Source organism: Protopterus annectens, chromosome 9.part0, assembly GCF_019279795.1.
Source record: "Protopterus annectens isolate FY-2018-M chromosome 9.part0, PAN1.0, whole genome shotgun sequence".
Classification (NCBI taxonomy): domain Eukaryota; kingdom Metazoa; phylum Chordata; order Ceratodontiformes; family Protopteridae; genus Protopterus; species Protopterus annectens.
The window spans coordinates 412,382,774-412,409,251 of NC_056743.1; the positions used below are offsets into that span (position 1 = coordinate 412,382,774).

A 26,478-nucleotide genomic window follows, 5' to 3' on the forward strand; every position below is an offset into this window, starting at 1 on the left:
TCTGTCTTTTCTAATAACTTGTATAATTTCCACTAACCAGTCCTTAAAGTTGCCTCTTTTTCAACAGGTAGGTGGAAAAGCACCAGTGACTCATTTTTACTTCATTACCCTAAAATTTTATTTTGTTTTTTATCCGTGCATGATCAGAAATAATTATTGGATGTGTGCTTTAAATCAAATGCACATGTCCCTTTGAAATATAGTTTCAATCTAGTCTAGCACAATTATTGTACCGTGGCACTCCGAAAGAATTTGCATGATGTTCATCATGTTACACTGCTGCAGTCATCACACTTGGGTTATCCTGCCGTCGGGCAGTCCCGCAGTCGGCCAGAGTTCCAAAGTCTTAGTCTGGCGTCGGTTGCTGTCGCTTCTTCCCTGATGTCAGTGCGCCAGGGGTATATAAGAGGCATCCAACGCCATTTTCTTCAGTCTTTCTTGCCGCGCGGTGCCTGAAGCAGAAGCAGTTCGCAAGTGCCAGTCGGCCAACTCCTGAGATTTTCAAATCGAATTTCAGACCGAAGTCTTCAATAAAGCTAAGTACCCCGTTGGGGAACCTTTTCTTGCCTCAGTTCGATGTCAGAAAAAGTTAACAATTGCATTTCTTGTGGGAAGCAAATACCTCATAAGGACTTTCATTCTTATTGTATTCCTTGCCTAGGCCCAGACCACGACGTCACAGGTTGTCGGTTTTGTGCTAGGTTTAACAAACGAACTATAAAATGTCGGTTTGATTTCGCCTGACATTATTTTGGTAGGAAATTTAATTATACTATGCCGTCGGAGCAACCGATGACCGGAATGCATAAAAAATGCAAAGATAAGGACAGGCAGCCGAGACCCAAACCAGACTCCGAGGCCTCTGCTAGGCCAGTCGCCAGTTCTCCGGTTTTCAGTGAGGTGCCTACGCAGCCCCTGATGACCGCTGATTCAGAACCCCAGGCGGCATCCAATTCCCAAGAGGAGATTGCTAGGCCTCCACAACCTTTATCTTTAGGCCCTTCCGACTCCATGGCTGAAGGAGATTCCGGTGCAGTTGAAACGCCTTCAGTTGCAGAAGGTGTCTTCAGACTGACTACACTCACCATTAAATCCTATGCAAAGCTGAAAACTCCTTTAAAAGCAAGGAAGACTGTACAGCAGTCTCTAGTACAAGGCCCCATGCCTAAGAAACAGATGCTTAAGATGGCTGAAGACGTAATTACCCTAAGCAGGTGTTCCCATCCCCCTCCTGATAAAAGGCCTAGACAGGAGGAGGACTACGTTTCCTCTGACCAGGTTTCAATTTCCTCAGATTCTTCTGAGGAACAGGAATATTCTTTTCCCCCTTATGAAGACTCTGATGCTGAAGAGTCTATTCCTTCAGCATCTCCCCCAGAAGACTACTCTTTTGGGGGAACCTTTACATACCATGAGGGAACATTTCTACTGGGAAGGCCAGGATTACTCTGATTCTAAGAAAAGGCTCCAAGAGTTCCTTTTACTACCCCAGCACAGACCACTTGCTGTTCCACCAGTGTTAGACATTGTGGATGATGTTTATTCAGAATCTAGCCTTAATCCAGATTCACTACCTCCTGCACCAGCCATACCAGACAGATACTACAGAGTCCCTGACTCACACAAATTCCTATATAAAAGCCCTGTTGCTGACCCAGAAACCATTTCCCAGGGTCCCAAAGGGGTTAAGGCCTCTATTGCTAAAAATCCTGTACGCTCTGAAAGGGATTCTAGAGCACTAGACAGATGGGGAAAGAAAATATATACCTCAGCTACTCTAGCTATGAGGGCCTTAAATTGCCAGTTTCACATGCTGAAATATCAACAATATTTGATGTCTCAATTAAAACAAAAAATGATCACACACACAGAGCAGCCTGATTAAAAGGAAATGCAAGATTTGTTGCATGCAGCTGAACAAGTGGGAAAATATACTTTGCAATGTGGATTTGATTCATTGGAAGCTTCTTGTAGAGCAGCAGTGACAGGGTCTGTCATACGTAGGCATGCTTGATTAAAAGAACAAACTTTACCTGATCATGTAAAAGCAAAGTTATTGGATGCACTTTACAGCAGGATGTTTTATTTGGTGCAAAAGCAGAAGAGGTTTTAAAGAAAATGGAAGATGAGGCAAAACCTATGCAGATGGTCAAGGATTTTTTACAGGTTCAACCCCCTCGTTTCAGCAGAAATTGGCCAACCAAAAACTGGTCCTTTCCAGCTTCTGACAGACCACAGAGGGGCAAATACAGACGCCCAAGGGGCAGAGGTCAGTCACAAGGCTCTTACAAGCCTCGACAATGGGGTGCCACAACCCAGAAAGGAGGAGAAGACAGGTCTCAAACTACCAGAAGACAAACACAATGACTTACCCCTCAGACTGCCAAGCAAATCCCTCTTGGCAGCTCCCTTGAGAGGAAAGCTAACACTTTTTGCAGACAACTGGCGCATCATCACAAAAGACAAATGGGTCCTAAATATTGTATCTCAAGGATACAGATTCCACTTTCACACTTTACCAAGGATAAAAGGAATGCCAAACCTGCCACCAAATCAATGGGCAGAGGCTCAAAAACAAATTACAGCTCTCATGGACATGAGAGCCATTCAACAGATTCCTACACAGGAGCAGTGACAAGAATTTTACTCAAGACTCTTTCTAGTTCCCCGAAAGGATAAAGCTTGGAGACCCATTCTGGACCTCTCAATTCTAAACACATATCTCGAAGTGCCCAAATTCAAGATGCTAACACTACAGCAGCTTCTTCCCATGTTGGGCAAGAAAGCTTGGCTAGTAACGTTGGACCTCAAGGAGGTATACCTGCATGTCCCTATCAGACAAAATTGCAGAAGATACCTTCGTTTCATTGCAGGTTCAACCCATTACCAATTCTCTGCACTGCCCTTTGGCTTATCTACTGCGCCCAGGGTCTTCACAAAATGCCTGGCACCAGTAATTGCATACTGCAGACAGAGGAATTCAAATATACCCATACCTGGATGACTGCCTCATCCAAGCAGAAAGCAAGGACATTCTCATACAACATCTGACTTTTGTAAAACACCTTCTAAGTTGCCTAGGGTACACAGTGAACGAAAATAAATCAAAACTAGTGCCCTCACAAAATATGACATTCCTGGGTGCCAGCTTGAATACAACGGCCCAGATGGCTTATCTGACGCCAGACAAACAATTACAACTAACTCGATACTTCATAATAATGGCAACAAAGACCCAACTCCCTGCAAGAAAAATTCTGCAGGCCTTGGGCTTCATGGCATCTTGCATACTACTAATACCATTTGCAAAACTGCATATGAGGAAATTACAATGGTACCTGAAAAGCGTATGGACTCAACACAGCCACAGCTTGGAAACAATGATACCTCTCATTCCCTGCCTTCAACAGGAGTTTCTATGGTGGTCACAGGCATGTCACCTCAACAAGGGTCAGCCTTTCACCTTACCCCCAGCCAGGCAAACTATGACAACAGATGCATCGGACTATGCCGGGGGGCACATATGGCAGGACGGTGCGTTCAAGGCACATGGGCTGCAGATCAAAGGAATCTGCACATCAATCAAAATGAAATGCTAGCTGTACAGAATGCTCTGACAGCCTTCAAGGACCTCTTACATCCAGGACAGCTTATAATAAGGACAGACAACACCACAGTAATGTGGTACATAAACAAGCAAGAGGGTACACACTCCTACCCTCTATGCAGGCAAGCAATGACCTTGTGGACCACAGCACTGGCTTACCAAGTACAATTACAAGCTCAATTCCTGCCAGGAAAAAAGAACACATTGGCAGATGACCTAAGCAGGAACATCATGGATCCCCACGAGTGGAAACTGGATCCACAAGTATTTGCAATAACTCAAAAATGGGGGCGCCCAGACATAGACCTGTATGCCAACCCCAAAAATTATCAGCTATCAAAATTTTGCACAAGGGCATTTCACCATCAAGCTTGGAAAGTGGACACACTCTCATTCAGTTGGAAAATGCTGACAGTATATGCCTTTCCTCCATTGCCCCTTCTCACAAAGGTGCTGCTGAAAGTCAGGATGGAGAGACCCCGAATGATACTCATTGCCCCAGACTGGCCACGCCAGCACTGGTACCCACTACTAAGGAACATGGCCCAGTGCCCACCATGGATTTTACCACAAATTCCTCATCTGCTCACACAGCAAGACGGTCAGATTCAACACAGCCAGCTCAAAACCTTAAATTTGGCTGCATGGCAAATCACCTAAGCAACCAGCCAGCTCCTCTTTCACAAGCTGTTATGGATGTCATTCTGGAGGCCAGGAGGCCCAGCACCAGGGAAGCCTACTCAGACAAATGGAAAAGATTTTGCGCCTGGAACCAAGCTAAAGGCCAAAATACCCTTGAGCCGGACATACCTCAGATTCTACAATATTTAACTGAGATGTTACACAAAGGACTTTCTTTTTCATCTGTTAAAATCCATGCATCAGCTATTTCAGCTCACTACAACACGGATCCTCCCTTATTTTTACATCCACTTCTAAGGCAGTACCTCAGAGGGGCCAAAAACATTAGGCTTCCAAGGAGAGCAAAAACACCAACTTGGGACCTTAATTTTGTTCTGGGAAAACTTACGCTGCCACCTTTTGAGCCAGCTTTCTCAGCTGACTTAAAGTTTATATCATGGAAGACTGCCCTGCTGCTAGCAATTACTTCAGCCAGAAGAGTCTCAGAGCTACAGGCACTAATGGCAGTAGAGCCTTTCCTCATTTTTCATCAAGACAGAGTTTCTCTACGAACTAACCCCTCCTTTATGCCAAAGGTGGTATCCAGGGTGGCTCTAAATCAAACCATCCATTTACCCACCTTCTTCCCAAATCCACAAAACAAAGGAGAAAGACTCCTGCACTCCTTGGACATTCACAGGCAACTACGTTACTACTTGGATAAAACTAAGTTTTTCAGAAAATCTGACCAGCTTTTTGTATCCTATGCTACAGCATCACAAGGAAAGGCTATCTCAAAACAGACCATTTCCAAATGGATAGGACATTGCATACATTTTTGCTACACCCATCATGGAAAACCAGTTCCTGCTAGCATAAGGCTCCACTCCACCAGGGCAGCAGCTACATCTACAGCCTTCCTCAGGGGGGTGCCAACCAAGGATATTCTGGAAGCTGCAACTTGGAGTCCAGTACACACCTTCACCAAACACTATCACTTACCACTTTACTCTAAGACTAGAGCTGGCTTCGCCACTGCAGTTTTGCAGGGCCTTCTAGCCTCCTCTAACCCTGTTTGACTCCACCTCCCATCCTTAGCTTTGGGATTCAACCCAAGTGTGATGACTGCAGCAGGGTAACACGATGAACATAGTACAGTTTTGTACCTACCATAAATGTAGATGTTCGAGTGTATACCCTGCTGCAGTCCAGGTTACCCTCCCTCCATCCCCTCTGACCTAACTGAAACCTTTCAATACCTTAAAATCTGATACAACCTTTGTGGTGTATTTACTTATAGCTGGAGGGATGTTTTGTTTGTGCTAAACTTTTAATATTGGTACCATCTACTGACCACCTTTTAGGGGGGCACCTGACATCTGGGGCAAGAAAAACTGAAGAAAATGGCGTCGGATGCCTCTTGTATACCCCTGGCGCACTGACGTCAGGGAAGAAGTGACAGCAACTGACGCCGGGCCAAGACTTTGGAATTCAGGCCGACTGCGGGACCGCCTGACGACAGGATAACCCAAGTGTGATGACTGCAGCAGAGTATACAATCTAACATCTACATTTATGGTAGGTACAAAACTGTACTTTCTGCAGGGCCTACTAGCTTCTCCAAACCCTGTTTAGTTCCACCGCCCATCCTTAGCTTTGGGATTCAACCCAAGTGTGATGACTGCAGCAGTGTAACACGATGAACATAGTACAGTTTTGTACCTACCATAAATGTAGATGTTCGAGTGTTCACACTGCTGCAGTCTAGGTTACCCTCCCTCCATCCCCTCTGACCTAGCTGAACTTTTCTATACCTTTCTATCCTGTACATCCTTTGGTGTATTTGCTTGTAACTGAAGGTATTCCTTTTATTCCTTTTATATGTTTTATTAGCAATATGCATTGCCTACCTACTTGGGGGCACCTGACATCTGGGGCAAGAAAAACTGAAGAAAATGGCGTTGGATGCCTCTTATATACCCCTGGAGCACCGACGTCAGGGAAGAAGTGACAGCAACCAACGCCGGACCAAGACTTTGGAACTCTGGCCAACTGCGGGACCGCCTGACAGCAGGATAACCCAAGTGTGATGACTGCAGCAGTGTGAACACTCGAACAACTACATTTATGGTAGGTACAAAACTGTACTTTATTTCCCTACTATTGAAGTCATGCCTTCCATACCAAATATTTTCATAAATTTCCTCAGAAATCCATCCTGTTTTGTTTTATTTTCCCTTCTAGGTACCCCTGATACAGCTGCACTATTGCAAATGAAGTTCCAGTCCCCACCTATAAGTAATATTTCCTGCCTAGAGTGATTATTTATCCTAACGTTTTCTTAAGTTCCATAATAGCAGTTTTTGATGGAATACAAGTACACACCAATGCGATCCTCCTCCCTTAACATTAGTCCCTTATAACTACAAAACTACCATTATTTTTTCCTCTTCTATCATGGAGCCCATCTTGCAATCTGTATTATTCCCCGTTTCCTTTGTCTCTGATATGCTGCTGAATATACATCCTGAAATCCTTTGTCAAATTCACATATTCATTTATTTCCACGTGTCTCCTGTAGCAGTATTTGCACTCTGCATTTCTTGATGTAATTCTCTGAAATTTTTATCCTATAACTGTAAGACCATTTACATTCCAAGATACTAGGTTTAGAATAGGCATTATAATAAACTATTGTTCTCACTTATATGTGACAGTTTTTATGTGCATTTCCAATTTTTGTCTTACATGCACACTTATTTGTCAGGTTGATCATTTACACATTTGTTTCCTCTCATCTCTATTTGGACCTATGTCGCATTTCCAAAACTTTTTGCTTTAATGAAAATCCTCAAACAAACAAAAAGAAAACTAAATATGCTGTCAAAACACCCCATCAACTTAAACCAAACTCACAAAACTATGTACAATTTCAAGAAATCAAGTTTGACCTTCCATGTAGGAACAGTTGCATCAAATCAAGCAGCTGCCCCCACAGTTATAACCTAATCTAAAATTAAGGTTACCCATGCTAAAGTGAATGTTACAGCATGTGTTCCCACTTTACACCAACTGATTCTTTTCTTATGTCTGTTTCCCACTGGTTGTGAAAAACAGCTTCTGTGCTTTCAGTAAACATTATTTTTAGGTCGAAGAAAGTGTACTTTCTGCCATAATTATGCACTGTTCTATTAACTGTATTAAATTATTAAGGCTGCAGTGTAGGCTACTGTCTTTTATTTACTTCCCTTAATTTCAAACAATTTTTCACTGAACTGCTTGCTATTGTACCTTTTAAAAGAATGTTAAGACCAAGAAATGTTCCAAGACAAAAACAAGTAATCCAAGCAAGAAGGTGTAACCCAAGACCACAAACCACACAGAGGATATACAAATAGGTTTAATTGAGCGCTTTTGTCAATTACAGACTTCTTCAGAATAGTAAAAAATCAAATGAAGTCCCATTTTACACATAACCCTACCACTTCATTGGATAAAAAAATAATTGATTACATCATTTCCCCTAACTATAGTAAATGTGAGAAACAAAAGACGAACCATGAGCAATTCATTAGTTAAAAAACACTTAAAATAATGTCTGTTAAGAACCAAAATATAAAATTAAATACAGTACATGGACTTTAACCTAAGCAAAGAACTAATTGACAACCTGTCATTAAGCCCGGTTAACCGACATGCATTTGTTCTAATTTGCCACTTTAGTTCCTTGAATTCAAGGTATTCATCAAACGGTCCCCCCCCCCCCCCAAGGAACCCAGGTCAACATGATCAATGGCTGCGAATACGAGTGTGTAGGGAAAGTCCTAATATGTTTGAACAAGGTATTACTTTCATTGCGTTTGATGTCATACAGGTGCTGGTAGATTGTTTAAGTGCTCTTAGTTTTACCTACATAGAATCCATCACAGGAGTCCCACAATGCCAAGTAAACAACCCCTTTTGAATAACAATAGTGCTTCTTTCGGGGCATGATGGTTCCAAACCCTTTTCCTACCAATTTGACTTTGTCGATAATGTAAGGACATTGTGCACATCTCCCACGTCTAAAGTTCCCACTACCACATGATTTCCATACTTTTTTTTCTCAACTAGACCCTTTAGGGAGATATCCTTTTTATACACCACTAAGGGCTGTCCACCTAATCAGTTGGTCACTTCAGTATCTAAATTGAAGATCGACCAAAATTTGGATATGACTTGTTTAATCTAAAAAAAAATGTATAGTGTAGGAAAGAGTTAAAGCCATGTTGAATCTACTCCGCCCAACCAAGTCTCTCATCCCTTTCGGGTCCACGAGTAGATAACAGGACCTTGTATGTTCCCTGCTCCCTTTTCATTTTCACCATCAGCTTTGTTATTGATGAAGGTGGTGGGGTGTAACCCCTTCTCTCCAACATTTCATGCAGTGTGTCACATTCCTTGACAAAGTCCATGTCATCTGATATCATTCTGGCCAATCTAACATATTGCCCTTTAACCAAAGATTTCTTTTGGCGTAAAGGGTGCCAGCTCCGGATGTGTAGCAATGAATTGGAGTAAGTGGGCTTCCTATATAAATGGGAAGTAAAGGCCTTCCTATCATAGTCCTTTTTAAGAGTAATATCGAGGTAGTGTAAAAGATTGTTGTCTTTGGTCATGGTAAATTTCAAAAAATTGGTAGTGTTGTTGATGTACGTGAAAAATCTATTTTTTCACAACCTTTCCAAAAAAGGACTAGATCATCTAAATATCTGCCATATAATGTCCAATGATGTTTAAAATTAGAATCAAATATATATAAATCTTCCCATTGAGCAAGAACAATGTTAGCAAAAGCAAGAGCACAGCAAGTGCCCATGGCCACACCGTGTGTCTGCCTAAACATCTGCCCCTCAAAATTGATGAAGTTGTTGTTGAGAACTAGCGCCATACAGGAAAGAATGGTTAAGATGGTATTATGGTCTATGCTAATGTTAAAACCGATAGATCTTGAATGATTCTATGACTAATGATGGAATGATGGAAAACAGATCGCAAATGTCAATGGTGACCATAATTAGGTTGTCAGTCTACATTTCTGGCTTGATTTTAATCCCATGAGTCCTTAATCACCCATAGTCTATCATCCAACACATGTTTCACCTTGCTGTCAATAAATTTAGCTAAACAAAACGTTTTTGAAGCTTTAGCATCCACAATTGGACATAGAGGTGGGTTGGCAATGGATTTATGGGCCTTTGGAATTCCAAAAATGGTAGGAATCCTTGGGTACTTAAAATAAAGAAACTCAAAAAGGTCAAGACTGATTTGCCCATTAAGAAGTAATTCCTCAATGATCAGGTCAGTGTTCCTGTACGCTATATTTAGCTCTTTTCCTGGATACTTCCACGTAGGTTTCACTGTACATCAAAAATGTTACTGTTGTAAACCTCGTTGTTCATGACCAACAACCCCCCACCCTTATCGGGTTTCATGAGTCTCAAATCACTTCTGTCTGTTATATCTTGTAATAAGACCCTTTCTGTTTGGGTGAGGTTTGAAGTGTTCCCTGTGTCTAGTGTTCTTAAGGACTTCCCTTATCTCTAATTCACAAAAAAGTTCAAAAATTTGCACCATAGGGTGTGATGGGGAGGATAAATGTACTGGGTCTAGATTAACTGTACCTGGTCCAAACTTAAAGCTTTGTCAAAAAAATGTAATGCAAGGTTTAACTTTCTATAAAAGATCTTAAGTTGTAAAATCGTGTCAACCATGTTAGCTTTCCTTGCTGGCATGAAACTGAAACCTTTAGAAAACAATTCTGCCTATTCAGAACTCACATTCATCTGGCTATAATTGTAGACAGTAAAATTACCTGTAAGGTTTTTGACAGTAGTAACTCATCGTTACCTATCAAATAGTCCATATTTATCTCTGTAAAGATCCCCTTCTCCCCCTCCACTGACCCTGACGAGATTGATGACCAGCTCTCCAGTTTGTTTGCCCCTGGTTGTTCTGGTTCATTATTCTGTCTGATATCCTCAGGGGTGGTGGGTTTAAAGGGGCATCACTAAAGTTGCCATTAAAATCATCACCATCAATATCATTGTTAAAACCAGAACGCATACTATTAGTAAAGTAAAGAAGCTTGTTTCCCAACTGGTGGGTCAGGGAAAGCCTTACCGGTCTCAGTCATTTTTGTCCCTTAAAAGCTTCTTTTCTTTTCTAATTTTTAGTTTCTGTACCTCATTGTCAACAAACTTGAAAATACTGAAAAATTGATTTTTTTCTCAAGTCTAACAATAAATCATTTTTATACTAGTTTCAGTCTTAATGTCTCTTAAAAGCATAGCCATTTTCTTGTTATCTATAATAAGGACTTGTAACAGCTCCCAACCTTGCTTGCTAAGAAGTTTGATAATATCTTGGTGTAGCTGTAAGTCTTTAATGAGTCCAGCTGAATATTTCCATAACCAGAGACCCTTAGGTATGTGTTCTTTGTTTAAGTACATCTCATAATAATTCTTCTCTAATTGTAAACCTTTGTACCCGAATATAAGGTCCTGGAAGGTTTTTAGTTGCTGGCCAAAATTTTCTGATGTAACAGGAGTGTTAGCATCATTGGAAATCATGTTAAAGTCCATTCTAAGCCATTGTTCAACAGAAATGGACATAGTGACGTCACCGCTCCCTCCAGGGTATGTCGTTGAAAGGAGCTGATCATTCCAAACACTTCCTTAGTGGTGTATAAAAAGGATATCTTCCTAAAGGGTCTAGTTGAGAAAAAAAGTATGGAAATCAACTGGTAGTGGTAACTTTAGACGTGGGAGATGTGCACAATGTCCTTGCATTACATTATCGACAAAGTCAAATTGGTAGGAAAAGGGTTTGGAAACCTCATGCCCTGAAAGAAGTATTATTGTTATTCAAAAGGGGTTGTTTACTTGGCAATGTGTGACTCCTGTGATGGATTCTATGTAGGTAAAACTAAGAGAGCACAAATAATCTACCAGCATCTGTATGACATCAAATAACGCAATGAGAGTAATGCCTTGTTCAAAAATATCAGGACTTTCCCTACACACTCTTTTAAATTTGCAGCCATTGATCATGTTGTCCTGGGTTCCTGGGGGGGACCGTTTGATGAATACCTTCAATTCAAGGAACTAAAGTGGCAATTAAGAACAAATGCCTGTCAGTTATCTGGGCTCAATGACAGGTTGCACGTTAGTTCTTTGCTTAGGTTAAGCCCATGTACTGTATTTAATTTTATATTTTAGTTCTTAACAGACATTATTTTAAGTCTAAGTGTTTTTTAACTATTGAATTGCTCATGGTTTGTCTTTTGTTTATCACATTTGCTATAGTTAGGGGAAATGATGTAATCAATTATTATTTTTTATCCAATGAAGTGGTAGGGTTGTGTGTAAAATGTGACTTCATTTGATGGTTTACTATTCTGAAGAAGTCTGTAATCGACGAAAGCACTTAATTAAACCTATTTGTATATCTTGTTTGTGGTCTTGGGTTATACCTTCTTGCTTGGATTACTTTTAAAAGAATGTTCTTAACTCTCAAGATTAATTTCTTGCACCTGCAGACAGCTCATACCCATGTAACAGAAGTCTGCAATGAGAGAGAAAAAACTGCTAATAACGTTGCAGATGCATGAATGAGTCTTTGTAAATTTCACACAAGACAGGATGTACAGAGTTACTCTGGCTAACTGCTTTCAGCGGCAAACTTTTTGTTTTCCTTTAGTGTCCTAAACATTAATGACCTAATGTGGGTTTTATGTTTTACAGTCCCCCACTAATTTAACAAAGTCAACAAAAATTCAGTCTTTCTCAGACACTTGTTTTTTCTTGCAAAGCTTTGTTTACAAATGTGATTGTTTTATAGCCTTGTATTTATTCACCAATTTCAGTGTTTCTGGTCTTTTTCCTAATCATCTCCATCTCCTTAACACCAGACTCTGGTTCAGATCCAAGGTACTGATTCTTCTAGTCAATTGAGAATGAGTCACCTTCTGCTTCATGGCTCTCGCTTTTTTTGGATAGTTTATTTCCACCATAGCTTGTTTTGCATCAGAAGTGTCCTTGATTCTGCTTGGAAAAAATACTGTGAAAATAGATACAGCAGCTCCTGTTTGCTGGGATAAATTTGCTTCTCTTCTGCCTGGTGTACAGTGAATAATCATTTTCCACAAATGCCCTGCTATTTCCAAACTTTAATACTTTTCCCTTCTGCTACATTTTCCCAGGATCAACTCTTTCTGCTGACATGATGGCACCTTTCCTTATGTATGTCTTGGTTGTTTTCTCTTGGCCAGGTTTGGCGCATACACTGGATGTGCCCTTTCAACTAACAAATCCTGCTGTGGAATACTAATCCACTTGCTTATCTGTGCTTTCATAAAATTAACAGTCTTTTCCTTCCAGTTTCTCTGCTAAGGCAGAAAATTTTCTCTGCATTTGCTGCATAACTGCTATTTTTACAAAATGGCTGCTCTTGAGAAGCCTCCTGTTCAGCCAGCCATTTCCTCATTTCAACCTCTTTTTGCAATTTTATCTGTTCATCTGTATAGCTAGTTAAAGCTTATTCGTTTTTTTTCAGTTTTTTGCTATTTGAGGTGATGTATTAATTAATGTTTAATTTATTTTAATCACCTGTGAGTACATTTGATTTCTGTATAAATAAAAAATGTCCACAAAAAGCTGAACAGCTGTCTTTGTGGACACTTTCTATTTATAATTGGAACTTTTTGTCTCCTTGGCCCACTGATCAACTTTTTGGTTTATTTTATGCATTTGATTTATTTTTGCCTCTAAATTACTGGAAGTCATCACTTGTACCAAATCTGAAGCTTGAACTGCTTTTTGATGAAGAGCTGTGGGGTTTTTCCCAGTCAGTGTTTTCTCTTCATCTTTCCTGGTTGATCTTCTGTCAGGTTCTCCAAGTTTCTTCTTTGCTAGCATCCAGGCAGTGTACTTAGCCAGTAACTACATTTTGCTCAACCTTACAGTTTCACTGTACATCTTTTCTTTGTTTTTGTTTTCACACTGGGAGAGCTGAAATTAAGTTATCAATCTGTTTGCAGCCATCTTCAAAGTCCATCTCTGAATCGAATGTTAGTGCAGTTTGTGCTAACTGTGCTTGTGATACCCCTGTCCAATCCATGCAGCATAGTTCCGCAGCCATATGGTAACACACATACTGATGCTTCTGCATACTGCCATCCATATGCATGAGCACACAGACGCACATCCATAGAGCTGCATCCATGCTTTTACACACACACACACACACACACACACACACACACACACACACACACACACACACACACACACACACACACACACTGCTTCAGTCAAGCTTTGACTCTCTCTCTCTCTCTCTCTCTCTCTCTCTCTCTCTCTGACACACATACACACGGACAAGAGATGGCTTTGCAATATTTTCCTGCTGTGACAGTAACAGCCCTACTCCTTCCTCAGTGTGAATGGGTGTACACTAGCAAAAGACGGCATACATTCTTATCACATCCTTGCCCCACTAGCCCAGTAGATCTTGCTCTGTCATGCTATTCTAATGCAGGTGAAACTTCTGGGGATGAGCATATCACTGCTTTGCATTAGCCACACCCCTGGACTGCTGCATTTGCTTGCAGCCTTAGCTAGCAAGATCACCACTGCTCTACAGGCAGGTGTCTTCATATCTCTATAGGGAACCAGTGGTCTCTGAATTGTTCATGTAATAATGCACGCTGCAATCCTTCTGAGAAGAGGATTCCACAATACATTATGCATTTCTGAATGCATGTGCATAACAATATTCCCAAATGTGAATTTGGTAGAATTTTGAAAGGTACCTTCTAAGTTAATGAGACTATTTTTATTAGAAGAAGTTGTGATGTTATAATCCTTACATTCTGCTAAGTTGTCAAGGCAGCAACATCGCAAGTAGTGCCTTGCTAATAATATCATTATACAAACCAAGAACTATACTATGAAAAGGTGCTTATTGTGATCACAAGCTAATCATTTTTGTGCAGTAAGGGGGACAATTTGCAAGAAGTGGTATCTACTCAGTTACAGTGAAAACATTTTTTATGATAGGGTCTGCAGCTTTCTAACTTGTAAAAAAATGTATTTGATTGTAAAAGAAATTCATTAGCATTAATCTGAATAGCATACAAAAGAACAGTTTGTATAAATGGCAATTTCTGTAGGATGGCATACCATGTGCACATTTCATATGGCCATTTCTAGACGATTGATGTAACTTGGGTAATTATCTGAACAGCATTAACTAGGCAAGTAAGATACAGTTATTTAAAAATTCCATTTTTATAGAAGCAAAACCACTCCAAGGTGTAGAGCTTGCAATGTCAAAAAGTGATGGAGACTTAAGTGATTCTTTAGATGCAGTAAAAAACATAGGTGATCATGCTTTACGGGTGGCCAAAAATAGATGCTCTGTTTTTTTTAATTTTTAAACACTTTTATTAACTCTTTATTTACATTTTAAATAATGATCTGAGTAAACATACATTGCTTGAAAAGAAAACTAACCATATTGACTTTTGTCAATAATTTGTGTTATAGATACATTTTCTATCCAACAATTATTATTCACTCCAGCATTACATAAATTGCTGAGTTCCTTCCTTCCTCCTGAACATTATTCTTCAGGTATTGTTCCCACAAATTTCATTTATTTCTAAGCAATTTGCTCTCCCCATTTGTAAAGATCCAACCATCATTTCTTTTATCTCCTTTACAATATTTAGTACTTCAGTTATATTTGGTTTAGATTTTAGTTTCCATTTTTTAGTACAATTGCTTTTTTGACATCCAATAGCATTAAACTTAGGAAGCCATTATTATGTATAGGCACGTCCGATCCCGTATCACAGCTGAAAATAATTATTTCCTTTGTTATATTTGTGACACAGCACTCTGTAGGGAATTTTTCAAGTCTGTCAAGTCATTACATGCCCCCCCCCCCCCCAAAAAAAAAAACTCAAACATTTGCTGTCTACCCAAGGAAAATTTTTCTCAAGTATGCTTGGGGTGTAACAGTTATTCAGACCCTTCCAACCAAAATTCTAAGTATTTGGTCTTTGTTGTATATATTTGTCCATCCATTATTGCTGTGTAGTATGCCTTTCCATTCTTTCTTTCCAGTCTTTTTTTAATCTCCTCTGAGTCTTATAGTTATCATGCAACACAGATATGTCCTACTAATTATTCTTGAACAGCAGTTTCTGTTCCTGATTCAACTAAAATCTCTACCAAAGCTGGTCTCTCACTTAGCACTCCCCTATCTCTTTGCCTGTACTGGTAGGGAAGGCAGTTTGTAACTTCCCGCCCAGACTTCTGCTTGGCCTCATCCCACTCTGTTATATTTCCCTTTCTAATTATTTGCCCTTTGCTACTTTTCCCAGGAATTGCTAGCCCCCTGTCTGTGTTATAAACCCTCTACTTAAAGTCATCCCTATTGGTAAAGTCTTTCTTCCTATGTTGTTTTAGTTTTTAAAGTAAAATTGACGAAGGTTAAAGTATTGCAGAATAGGGGGGAATCTCTTAGAACAAGAAGAGGAGCAACTGGAAAGTGCCAAAGGGAAAATAAGGGAGTATTTGGGTAATATGAATGAGTTTAGAAAGGGTACTTCTTTTGTATTAGAACTGCAGGGCACAAAAACATTTAGCACAGTGACTTAGGCAGCAGAAAGGGTTAGAAAAGCTGTGACTAGAAAAATCCTATAGAGGTATTAGAAATATTTCAAAACTTTAAAAAAAATTGTGTAAAGCAGAGGAATGTGGAAACCAAGAAAAGGCACAAATGGAAATATTTATGGAAGACTTAATTATGGCAAGATTAGAGGAAGATATGGGTCAATATGTTACAGCCAAGAAGGGAAGAGAGCAGATAAAATGATGTGCAAGAAGTGTCCAGGAACAGACTAGATTCCTGGGGAATTTTGGAAGTTAAGTAGGAAAAAAGTGATAAAGATCTGGAAAGTTTTGTTCAATAGTATTTTAAAAGGGTGGAAGCACCAACCTCTGAAGTGTGTGGCATCTTTGAAGCTGGTGGTGACTGTGTTGCCCAAAGAGGGTAAGGATCCTTCAGGCCCAACTTAATATAGACCACTCAAAAAATACCAGAAAGAAGTCCACAGAAGGCACAAAAAAATGAAACTTTAACTACAACGCTATCTGGAAACACTGTATGGGTAGACACCACAGTAGTGAATTCCACTTTAAATTACTGTTCAATGAGATTCCCCTTATTCTGAAATGCATGATCCTTTCTCAACCATTCTAAATAATTCTTATTACTTATTTCCCTATGTTTCCTTCTATTATTTCTATACTGATGTTCTTCATATTTCACTGTTGCAGTCATTACAGCAGTCATTACATTTGGGTAATCTGCTGGCAGCTTGCCCTCAGTCGGCCTGAATAACCAAGTCTTGGGTCCTCCGTCGGTTGCTGTCCCCTCTTCCATGACGTCAGGTCGTCAGGGGTATAAGACATGCAGCTGATGCCATTTTCATTAGTCTTTCTTGCCGTGCGGTGCCTGAAGCAGAAGCAGTTCGCAAGTGCCGGTCGGCAGACTCCTGAAATTTTCGTTTTCAAGTTTCATTACCGAAGTCTTCAACCTAAAGCTAAGTACCCCGTTGGGGAAACCTTTTCTTGCTCCTTACCAATGTCAATAAAAGTTAATAATTGCATTACTTGTGGGAAGCAAATACCTCATAAGGATTTTCATTTGTACTGTATTCCTTGCCTAGGCCCTGACCACAACGTGCCTTGCTGTCGGTTTTGTGCTAAATTTAATCAACCCACAATAAGCGTCTGTATATTTTTGCATCTAAATATTTTAGCTCAAGATTTAACTATCCAGAAATGTCACTGGTTAGCAATCTGACTACTGGAATACACAAAAAACGCAAAGAAAAAGACAGACAGACCATTAAGGCCCAAAACCGATGACGAAGCTTCTCCTAAGTCAGTCGCCGGTTCGCCGGTACTTGGTGAGGTGCTTTTGCAGCCCCTGATGCCCACTGCATTTGATTTGCAGGCCTCTACTGAGACCCATTCGGAGTCCGGTATGCCACGAGACATAAGTATTGAACCCGCGGATGTCTCTACCTTAGATGGGTCCAGAGCCGCTAAGCAGGCACCGGCTTCTGAGGGTGTTTTCAGGCCTAAAGATTTGTATATTAAACCGATGCCATCTTCAAAACCTAGGCCAAAATCAACTTCTATGTCTAAAAAACGACGCTTGGGCCATGTGCACAGGCCCCTATGCCTGAAAAACAAATGATCAAAATGGCTAAGGATTTAATTACCTTGATCAGAGGTTCCCATCCCCTTCCTGCTAAGAGGCCTAGGCAAGGCACTGATTATGAATCATCTGATCCGGTTTCCATTTCTTCTGATCAGAAATTATCTATTCCACCTTATGAGGACTCTGATGCAGAAGAATCCATCCCTTCTGCTTCTCCTCCTGAGGATTCTTCTTTTGAAGAAACTTTGCATACCCTTAGGGAACATTTTCACTGGGAGAGTCAGGATTTTTCAGAATCTAAAAAGAGGCTTAGGGATTTGCTTCTTCTTCCTCAGCATAGGCCTTTGGCTATACTTCCTGTTCTAGACATTGTTGTTGATGATGTTTTTTCAGAATCCAGCATGGCTCCTGATTCCCTGCCTCCGGCTCCTAGTAAGCCAGACAGATATTATAGGGTTTCTGACTCCCACAATTTCCTTTTTAAAAACCCTACTGCTGACCCTGAAACCATTTCTCAGGGTCCCAATGGTTTTAAGGCTTTTACTGCTAAAAATCCTACCCCTTCTGATAGAGACTCCAGGGCGCTGGATAGATGGGGTAAGAAGGTTTACACGTCTGCAACCTTGGCAATCAGGGCTTTAAACTGTCAATTTCATATGCTTAAATATCAGCAGCATGTCATGGGCTTACTTAAAAAGAAAATGATGTTGATTTCTGACTGTGTGGAAAATACAGGATTTATTGCATTCAGCTGAACATGAACCTATCTGCCCTAGGGCATTTATAAGCCTAGCCAGAGTGTGTTTGGCTTTCGCCACCCGTTTTAAATTAATTTTGCTATGCCGTTTTTCGAGGTTAGTATACTGTGCCTCTGTCTAACAGTGACACAGAAGTGATACCCGGGGTAAACCTACGATCTCCCATCCACTCATCAAGATTCCTCTTGAAGAGAGTCAATGAGTTGGAAAACATACTTTGCAATGTGGTTTTGATTCCTTGGAGGCCTCTTGCAGGGCTGCTGTAACTGGATCTGTGGCATGCTTGGCTCAAGGAGCAAAATCTGCCTGATCATATTAAAGCAAAATTGTTGGATGCTCCTTTACAACAGGACAGTCTATTTGGTAAAAAGGCAGAAAAAGTTTTGAAAAAGATGGAAGGCAAAGCTAAATCTATGCAAACTGTAAAAGATTTCCTACAAGTGCAGCCGCCCAGGTTCAGTAGGCACTGGCCTAAGAATTTGACCTTTCCAGTACCCACCAGAGCTGCTCATGTCAAACCCAGACACTCCAAAGGCTCCAGGTTTCAGTCACAAGGTACTTACAGAACAAAACAATGGGGTGCCTCCACCTCCAAATCTGGAAGTAGCAAGGCACCTCCCTACGGTAAACAGTCTAAATGACTTTCCTCTGCCATCACCAAGCACTTATCTTTTGGCAGCCCCTTTGGGGGGGGGGGAACTGACACTTCATGCACGGAACTGGCATCTAATTACCCAGGACAAGTGGGTTTTAAATATAGTATCCCAGGGATACAGATTTCATTTCCACACATTGCCAATCCCAAATGGATGGCCAGATCTGCCTCCAAATCAGTGGGCAGAGGCCCAGAAATAAGTTATGTCCCTCATGAATATGGGAGCTATTCAGCCAGTACCATAAAAGGAAAAGGGACAAGGTTTTTATTCAAGACTTTTCCTGATGCCCAGAAAAGACAAATGCCGTCCAATTCTGGACTTATCCATTCTAAATACATTCATGGACATTCCAAGATTCAAGATGCTGAGTCTACAACAGTTACTGCCTATGCTAGGCAAGGATGCCTGGTTGGTAACTGTAGACTTAAGAGGCTTACCTGCATATCCCAATCGGGGAATCTTGCAGAAGATACCTCTGTTTCAAAGCAGGCTATTTGCATTACCAGTTCTCTGCACTGCCCTTCGGCTTATCTACTTCGCCCAGGGTCTTCACAAAGTGCCTGGCACCAGTAATTGCATTGTGCAGACAAAGAAACCTTCAAATTTATCCTTATCTGGACGATTGCCTAATTCAGGCAGAAAACAAGGAAACTCTTCTACAGCACCTGGCGTCTGTAAAAAAGCTTCTAACTTGTCTAGGGTACACCATAAACGAAAAGAAATCACAACTGGTACCCTCTCAAAAAATTACATTCCTGGGTGCAAGCTTGAATACAACTGCCCAGATGACTTGCCTCACGCCAGAAAAACAAATTCAATTTATGACTTACTTCAAACAAGTGGCCACAAAAACCCAGCTATCAGCAAGACAAATTCTGCAGGCCTTTGAGTTCATGGCTTCCTGCATTCTACTAATTCCATATGCAAGACTGCATATGAGGAAGGTACCTAAAATGTTTATGGAGTCAACATTGTCACAGCCTGGAAACAATGATTCCTATCATTCCTTGCCTGCAGTAGAAGTTCCAATGGTGGGCAGAGACCTGTCACCAAAATAAGGGACAGTCATTCACTCCACCCATGCCACCCAAACCCTGACTGCAGATGCATCAGATTATGCTTGGGGGGCCCACCTGGCAGGGAGATGCATTCAGGGTGAATGGAGCCCAAATCAAATGCACCTACATATCAACCAGAAAGAAATGCTAGCTGTATAGAATGCTCTGACAGCCTTCAAGGACTTTCCTCATCCAGGACAACTACTGATAAAAAGACTGACAGCACCACAGTTATGTGGTACATAAACAAGCAGGGGGGTACCCATTCCTACCCCCTTTGCAGACTAGCCATGGTATTGTGGAACACGGCTTTGACTTGCCAAATACATCTATAAGCTTAATTCCTGCCAGGAAAGCAAATTAATCTGGCAGATGAACTAAGCAGAAATCTTATGGACCCACACGAATGGAAACTGGATCCACAAATATTCAGCATGTTGACACGAAAATGGGGGAGCCCGGACATCTTTTTGCCTCTCCCCAAAACTATCAGTTGGACAAATTCTGCACAAGAATCCATCACAAAAAAGCTTGGAAAGTGGATGCTCTATCCTTCAGCTGGAAAAACCAAAACTATCAGTTGGACAAATTCTGCACAAGAATCCATCACAAAAAAGCTTGGAAAGTGGATGCTCTATCCTTCAGCTGGAAAAACCTATCAGTCTATGCCTTCCCCCACTGCCTCTGCTCTCCCAAGGTTTTACTAAGTCAGACAAGAAAAACCGAAAATGATTCTGATTGCTCCAGACTGGCCTCGCCAACAATGGTACCCACACCTATGCAGTATGCCACACCTTCCTCTATGGTACCTGCCACACCTTCCTCCATGGTACCTGCCTCAGACACCTTATCTACTGTCTCAGCAGAACCATCAAATTCTGCACACTCTGCTCCAAATTCTGAATCTTGCAGCATGACTAATCAACTAATTTCACCAGTTACACCTCTCAGTAAACCTGTGATGGATGTCATTTTGGAGGGTAGAAGGCCTAGTACTAGAAAATCCTATGCTGATAAATGGAAAAGATTCTGTGCCTGGAACCAAGCACAAGGAATAAACACAGCAATGCCCAGTATTCCTCAGATTCTGCAATATTTAACTGAGATGCTTCACAAGGGCCTATCTTTTTCTTCTATAAAAATCCATGCCTCTGCCATTTTGGCTCATTACAACACAGAGCCTCCTCTCTTTTCTCATCCCCTGCTAAAGCAGTACCTCAGAGGGCCCAAAAATTTGAGACCTCCCAGGAGAGCACCAACCCCTGCATGGGACCTAAATTTTGTGATGGAGAAACTCACCCTACCTCCTTTTGAACCAGCTGCTACTGCAGACATAAAATTTCTCTCTTGGAAGACCGCTTTCCTTTTAGCAGTCACTTCAGCTAGAAGGATTTCAGAACTACAGGCTCTCTTGGCAGTTGAAACTTTCATTATCTTTTACCCGGACAGGGTGTCTCTCAGGACCAATCCATTCTTTATGCCTAAAGTGGTATCTAGTGTGGCTCTGAATCAGACCATTCATCTGCCAACTTTTTTCCCAAATCCACAGAACAAGGGGAGTGGATTCTGCATTCATTGGATGTACACAGACAACTAAGATTCTACTTAAACAGGACAAAATCTCTAAGAAAATCTGAACAACTATTGGTGGCATTTGCTGCAGGGGCAGAGGGAAAGGCTATTTCTAAGCAGACTATTTCCAAATGGATAAACCATTGTATTTGTTTCTGCTACATCCACCATGGTAAACCCTTGTCCCCAAGGGGATCAGATCCCATTCCACCAGGGCTGCATCTACTTCTGCAGCCTTTTTCAGAGGGGTTCCTACCAGAGACATTCTAGAAGCTGCTAGTTGGAGCTCAGTTCATACGTTTGCCAGACATTAGCATTTACCTCTCCTCTAAATCCAGAGCAGGCTTTGCCACTGCTGTCCTGCAGGGCCTTATAGCTGCTCCTAATGCTGTATAATTCCATCCTGCCAACCATAGCTTTGGGATTCTACCCAAATGTAATGACTGCAACAGTGAATCACAAAGAACATAGTACAGTTGTGTATTCACTGTTGCAGTCCTGGTTACCCACCCGCCAGCCCCCTATTTTTCTCTTATACCTCTTCTTTCGTTTACTATGCTCAAAAGCCCTTTTGGTGTATTTGCTTTTATATGGAGGTATATTTCTTGTGTTCTACATTACATACACACACACACACACACATATATATATATATATATATATATATATATATTTTTTTTTTTTTTCCTCCCCATTTGGGAGGCATCTGACATCTGGGGCAAGAAAAACTAATGAAAATGGCATTGGCTGCATGTTTTATACCCCTGACGACCTGACTTCATTGAAGAGGGGACAGCAACCAACGAAGGACCCAAGACTTTGTTATTCAGGCCGACTGAGGGCAACCTGCCAGCAGATTACCCAAATGTAATGACTGCAACAGTGAATACACTCTAACATCTACATTTATGGTAAGTGTACACAACTGTACTTTAATAAACTCTCGTTTTCAATTTATCCTGAAGGCAGTGTGGGAAGATATTAGGAAGGACAAGAGATTTCTAAGGTTTGCTTGCTAAACATTTTTGTATTTTGGTATGTTTGTGTACCACTCTTAGAACCATGATCACTTAAATATAAAGTTGGCTTTGCCTTTGTTACTAGTAATGTGATCATAACTATTGTGCTCATGTACTATCTCTTCAGAGTGAGGTGCTGATGATTCAGGAAGCCAAATGGGACTGCTATGGAAAGTGGTATTTGCCTGCTGGTAGAATGGAACAGAATGAAACCATCATAGAAGCCATGAAGCGGGAAGTGAAGGAAGAATCAGGACTGGAATGTTGTCCTATCACACTCCTGTTGGTGGAGGAGCGAGGACCACGATGGATTCGCTTCGTCTTCCTGGCAGAAGTCACAGGTTAGGCAGGGAAACTGGCCTTGGGGGACTGTCTTGCATTTGAAAGTGTTATATGGTATTACAATGTATATCATGACCATGCTTTGTTCAGCTGCATTTCCTCTTTACATTGTCACAAGCAAAGATACACAGAGTACAGCACTGGATATCACAACTGTACAAATTTTAGGAGCTGTCCTTCACAGTAGATGGAGGTCTGATTAAAGCAATACCACGGTGTTTGTGCTTCTGTTATATTGCCTCACTCAGCTACTCACCATTTACCACCATCCTATGTGATGTATAAAGCCCTGATTAGCATTTCTGCCTGCTTAACAAATGTTTTTACTCTACTATTCATTGAATTCCATCAGTCATTAATTATTTTCCACACATTGATGCCACTGAAAGTTAAAGATGGTCTTTAACCTCAGTGACATCGACACAGTGAAAATTAGTGGACATGTTCTGCTTAGATGCAGAAATGTGTCTATTAAACTCTGTGGAAGTGTCCTTAGTTGTCATTACTGAGGGAAATTCTAAATTTACTTGGGCTGTGGTTTGACTAAAAAGTTAACAAAACTTTTTATTAAAAACATGTACCAAATAAGTACACAATGACCAGGGAAAGATGCATTGTGATGGTCAATTCATCTTCTGCCGCAGTGCACTCTGAAAGTGCAACAATATACTTTCACTATGTTGGTTGTCAATGTATAAGGGTAATGGTGTACAAACTAGTGCATTATTACATACCACAACTGTAGTGATCATACAGGTAGAAATAATCACTTACTGTCATGGTAGAAAGTGTACTTAACTACTCTTGGTAACCATATTACTTACGATGTACTGTGATATATTGCTGTTTGCGTTTCTGTTAGATTAGGGACTTTCATTTTAAAGCAGTTATTAGGTATTAGACTTGTTGTGTCTTTCGGCTTATCCCGGTTAGGGGTCGCCACAGCGGAACTCCGGTCCGCTAATGTTTGGTAGTGGATTTTTACATGCAGAGTTACCAGCCCTGACACACAACCTTCAACGAAGGCACGCTCATTCACGCATGCCTCCACACAGAAGACGTTCTAGCTGAGAATCGAACGGGACAACGTCTTGCTGTGAGGCGACAACGCTACCGCAGCACCACTTCTGAAAATAAGCCTAAAAATGTAGCGTCGGAATTGTGTTTCATTTATGCATACATTTTTAGAAAAGACAGTTAAGCAGAAGGGAAAAATAACCTTGCTGGTCCAGCATGAGAGATGACAGTTCCTAAGGGAATGCTACAGACTTTTCTTTTTCAAGGGAAAAATCAAAGGAAATGTTAGATAACAGGACAGCTATGTCCCTAAAAGCCTGCAAAACGAGACAAGGCCTGACAACCAAGGCTAAGGAGGCATGTGAAGTATTACAGGGTTTTGGTATTACTAAAATATACTTCAGATACATTTTAGGAAGTCAGTCAGTTAGTTCGACCTGACATACAGATGATATACAGAAAAGATTAAATATCCAGCATTTCAGAAAGGAAGCTACAATACAGACACTCGAGCTTGAGTACAGAAGACAGGTCAAATAAAGACGGTTTCAGTTTACATCATGCAGGACAATCAGAATAATGTGTAGAAACGTTGGATATATTTAGCAGCACTGTTATTACTAACCAGCATTTCTACAGACTGTTATTTTTTATCAGCACTGTTAAAATAGACCGTATACAGATAGTGTGAACATTTAATAAAGCCTTATTAAATGAACTACAGTGTTTGGAGAATTCATTCTGAAATGTACACAAGACTTGGCCTACAAAGGAAAGACTGGCACCTGTTCAGCACGAGGTTGTGTAATTAATTTGTTTATTTATTTGACATTTGTTAACTGGGTTAGTCCAGCTGGGCTAAAAACCCATTTCCAATGGAGACCTGAGGAGAAAAGCTCCAATAGAAACACTTTGCAGTACAAATATTATAAGCATATATAGAGAATAATTATACATGGGTTCCAAAGATAGAGAATTGTAATACATAAGAAGTATAGTACAATAATATGGTAAACAAATAATAGCTTTTTATTTTGTTATTGCATAGGCAATGTAATTCAATTGGATTTTCCAAAAGAGTGAAAAAGTTTTCACAGAGAAAAGAGTTTGTATGTGAGTAACAGTATGTACAAATATACAAGTGGTAGAGCAGTATAGCTGAGGGATTTATTCTCAGAGAGGGACTAAAGTTAAGGGGAGAAAAATTAGGAGGTTTTGTAGATGAAAGTCAGTGAAGGAGTGACAAAGCATACAGTAGTATAGTGGATTAGGTAGGGGCTTGACAGGGACAAGCCTTAGTGTTAAGTAGGTGAAGTTTTAGTTCCTTTTTGAAGTGTATAGATCTTATGTGGATGGGGAGTTTGTTCCAAGCTTGGGTAATGGAGGATTTGTAGAGTAATTACTGACAGTTTTGTTAGGTTGGAAGATATCCAGGAGTAACTGGTTGGAGGTGCAGAGGGTACATATAGGGGTGTAAGAGGAGGCCAGAGAGGAGAGGGCTGGGCAGGCGGATGGTTTGTGTACTATACAATGTGTGATTTGTAACTATGAAAGAAGTTGTTAAGGGAATTCTAGCCATTGGAGAGCGTTGAGTGAAAGGCAGTGATGAGAGCTGTGATGACAGCTGGTGGCAAATCTAGCTACTTTGTGGTAGGTTTGTTGGAGTTTGGACATGGTTGTAGCCTGTATGTTAGTGAGAATGGGAGCAGCATAGAGGAGGAAGGGGAGGAGAAGAGCCTGAGCCAGGGAGAGTCTGGCAGTGGGAGTTATTATGGTAAAGAAGACCTAGTTTTGGTGAGTTTTTTATGCTCTGCAGGATATCCAAGTTAAATTTGAGCTCATCTATGATGGTATCAAGGAGCTTAATGTGGGGTTCAGGTTCTATGATGGTCATATTGGAAGATGTGATGACAGAGGTTGATTTATGTTGAGAGAGGGAGCAAGGAAGAAAGGGCAGTAGTTTAGTTTTCTTTGGGTTTAAGATGAGTTGATTATCAGCCATTTTTCAGTGGATAGAAAGACATCTTGGGTCTCTGTGTGGAGATCTGAGATGTTGATGGAGATGGAATCCTCAGCATATTGTGTTAGGGAGGATAGTTTGCAAGATGTGTGAATATCATTTGTGAAACTGTTAAACAGAAGGGGACCCAGAATGGAGCTTTGGGGTACACCAGATGTGATGAGAAGAGAGGGGGAGCAGGAAGGCAGCCATCTTACAGACTGTTTCCTATTGGATAGGTAACTAGTGAAGGAGGGGAGAGATTGAGGTTAGCAAGTTTAGACAGAAGAATAGGGTGAGATACAATGTCAAAGGCTTTAGAAAGATTGAGAAAAAGATAGGATACAGGTTGGTTATTATCTCTAGCCTGTACTACTTTATGGGTAAAAGATTGAATGGTGGTAGTTGTGCTGTGGTATGGTCAAAAACCATGTTGAGTGGGTGTGAGAAGGTTTTTCCTGAAAGAGTAAACTTTGTAGCAGAGTATGAATGCAGTTTTCAAGTATTTTAGATATCTGAGAAAGAATATGGCTATAGGTCTGTAGTTA

General features: G+C 40.8%; 1 protein-coding gene across 4 annotated transcripts in view; it reads left to right on the forward strand.

The window, feature by feature from the left end:
• NUDT18 (nudix hydrolase 18) overlaps nucleotides 1-26,478 on the forward strand; it is a 440,532-nt gene that overhangs the window by 245,213 nt on the left and 168,841 nt on the right. For all 4 annotated transcript variants that reach the window (XM_044082949.1, XM_044082947.1, XM_044082948.1 and 1 more), the window contains one exon: nucleotides 22,700-22,913. In XM_044082949.1, the coding sequence (XP_043938884.1) occupies nucleotides 22,700-22,913 (214 nt within the window). The remainder of the gene's footprint in view (nucleotides 1-22,699; nucleotides 22,914-26,478) is intronic.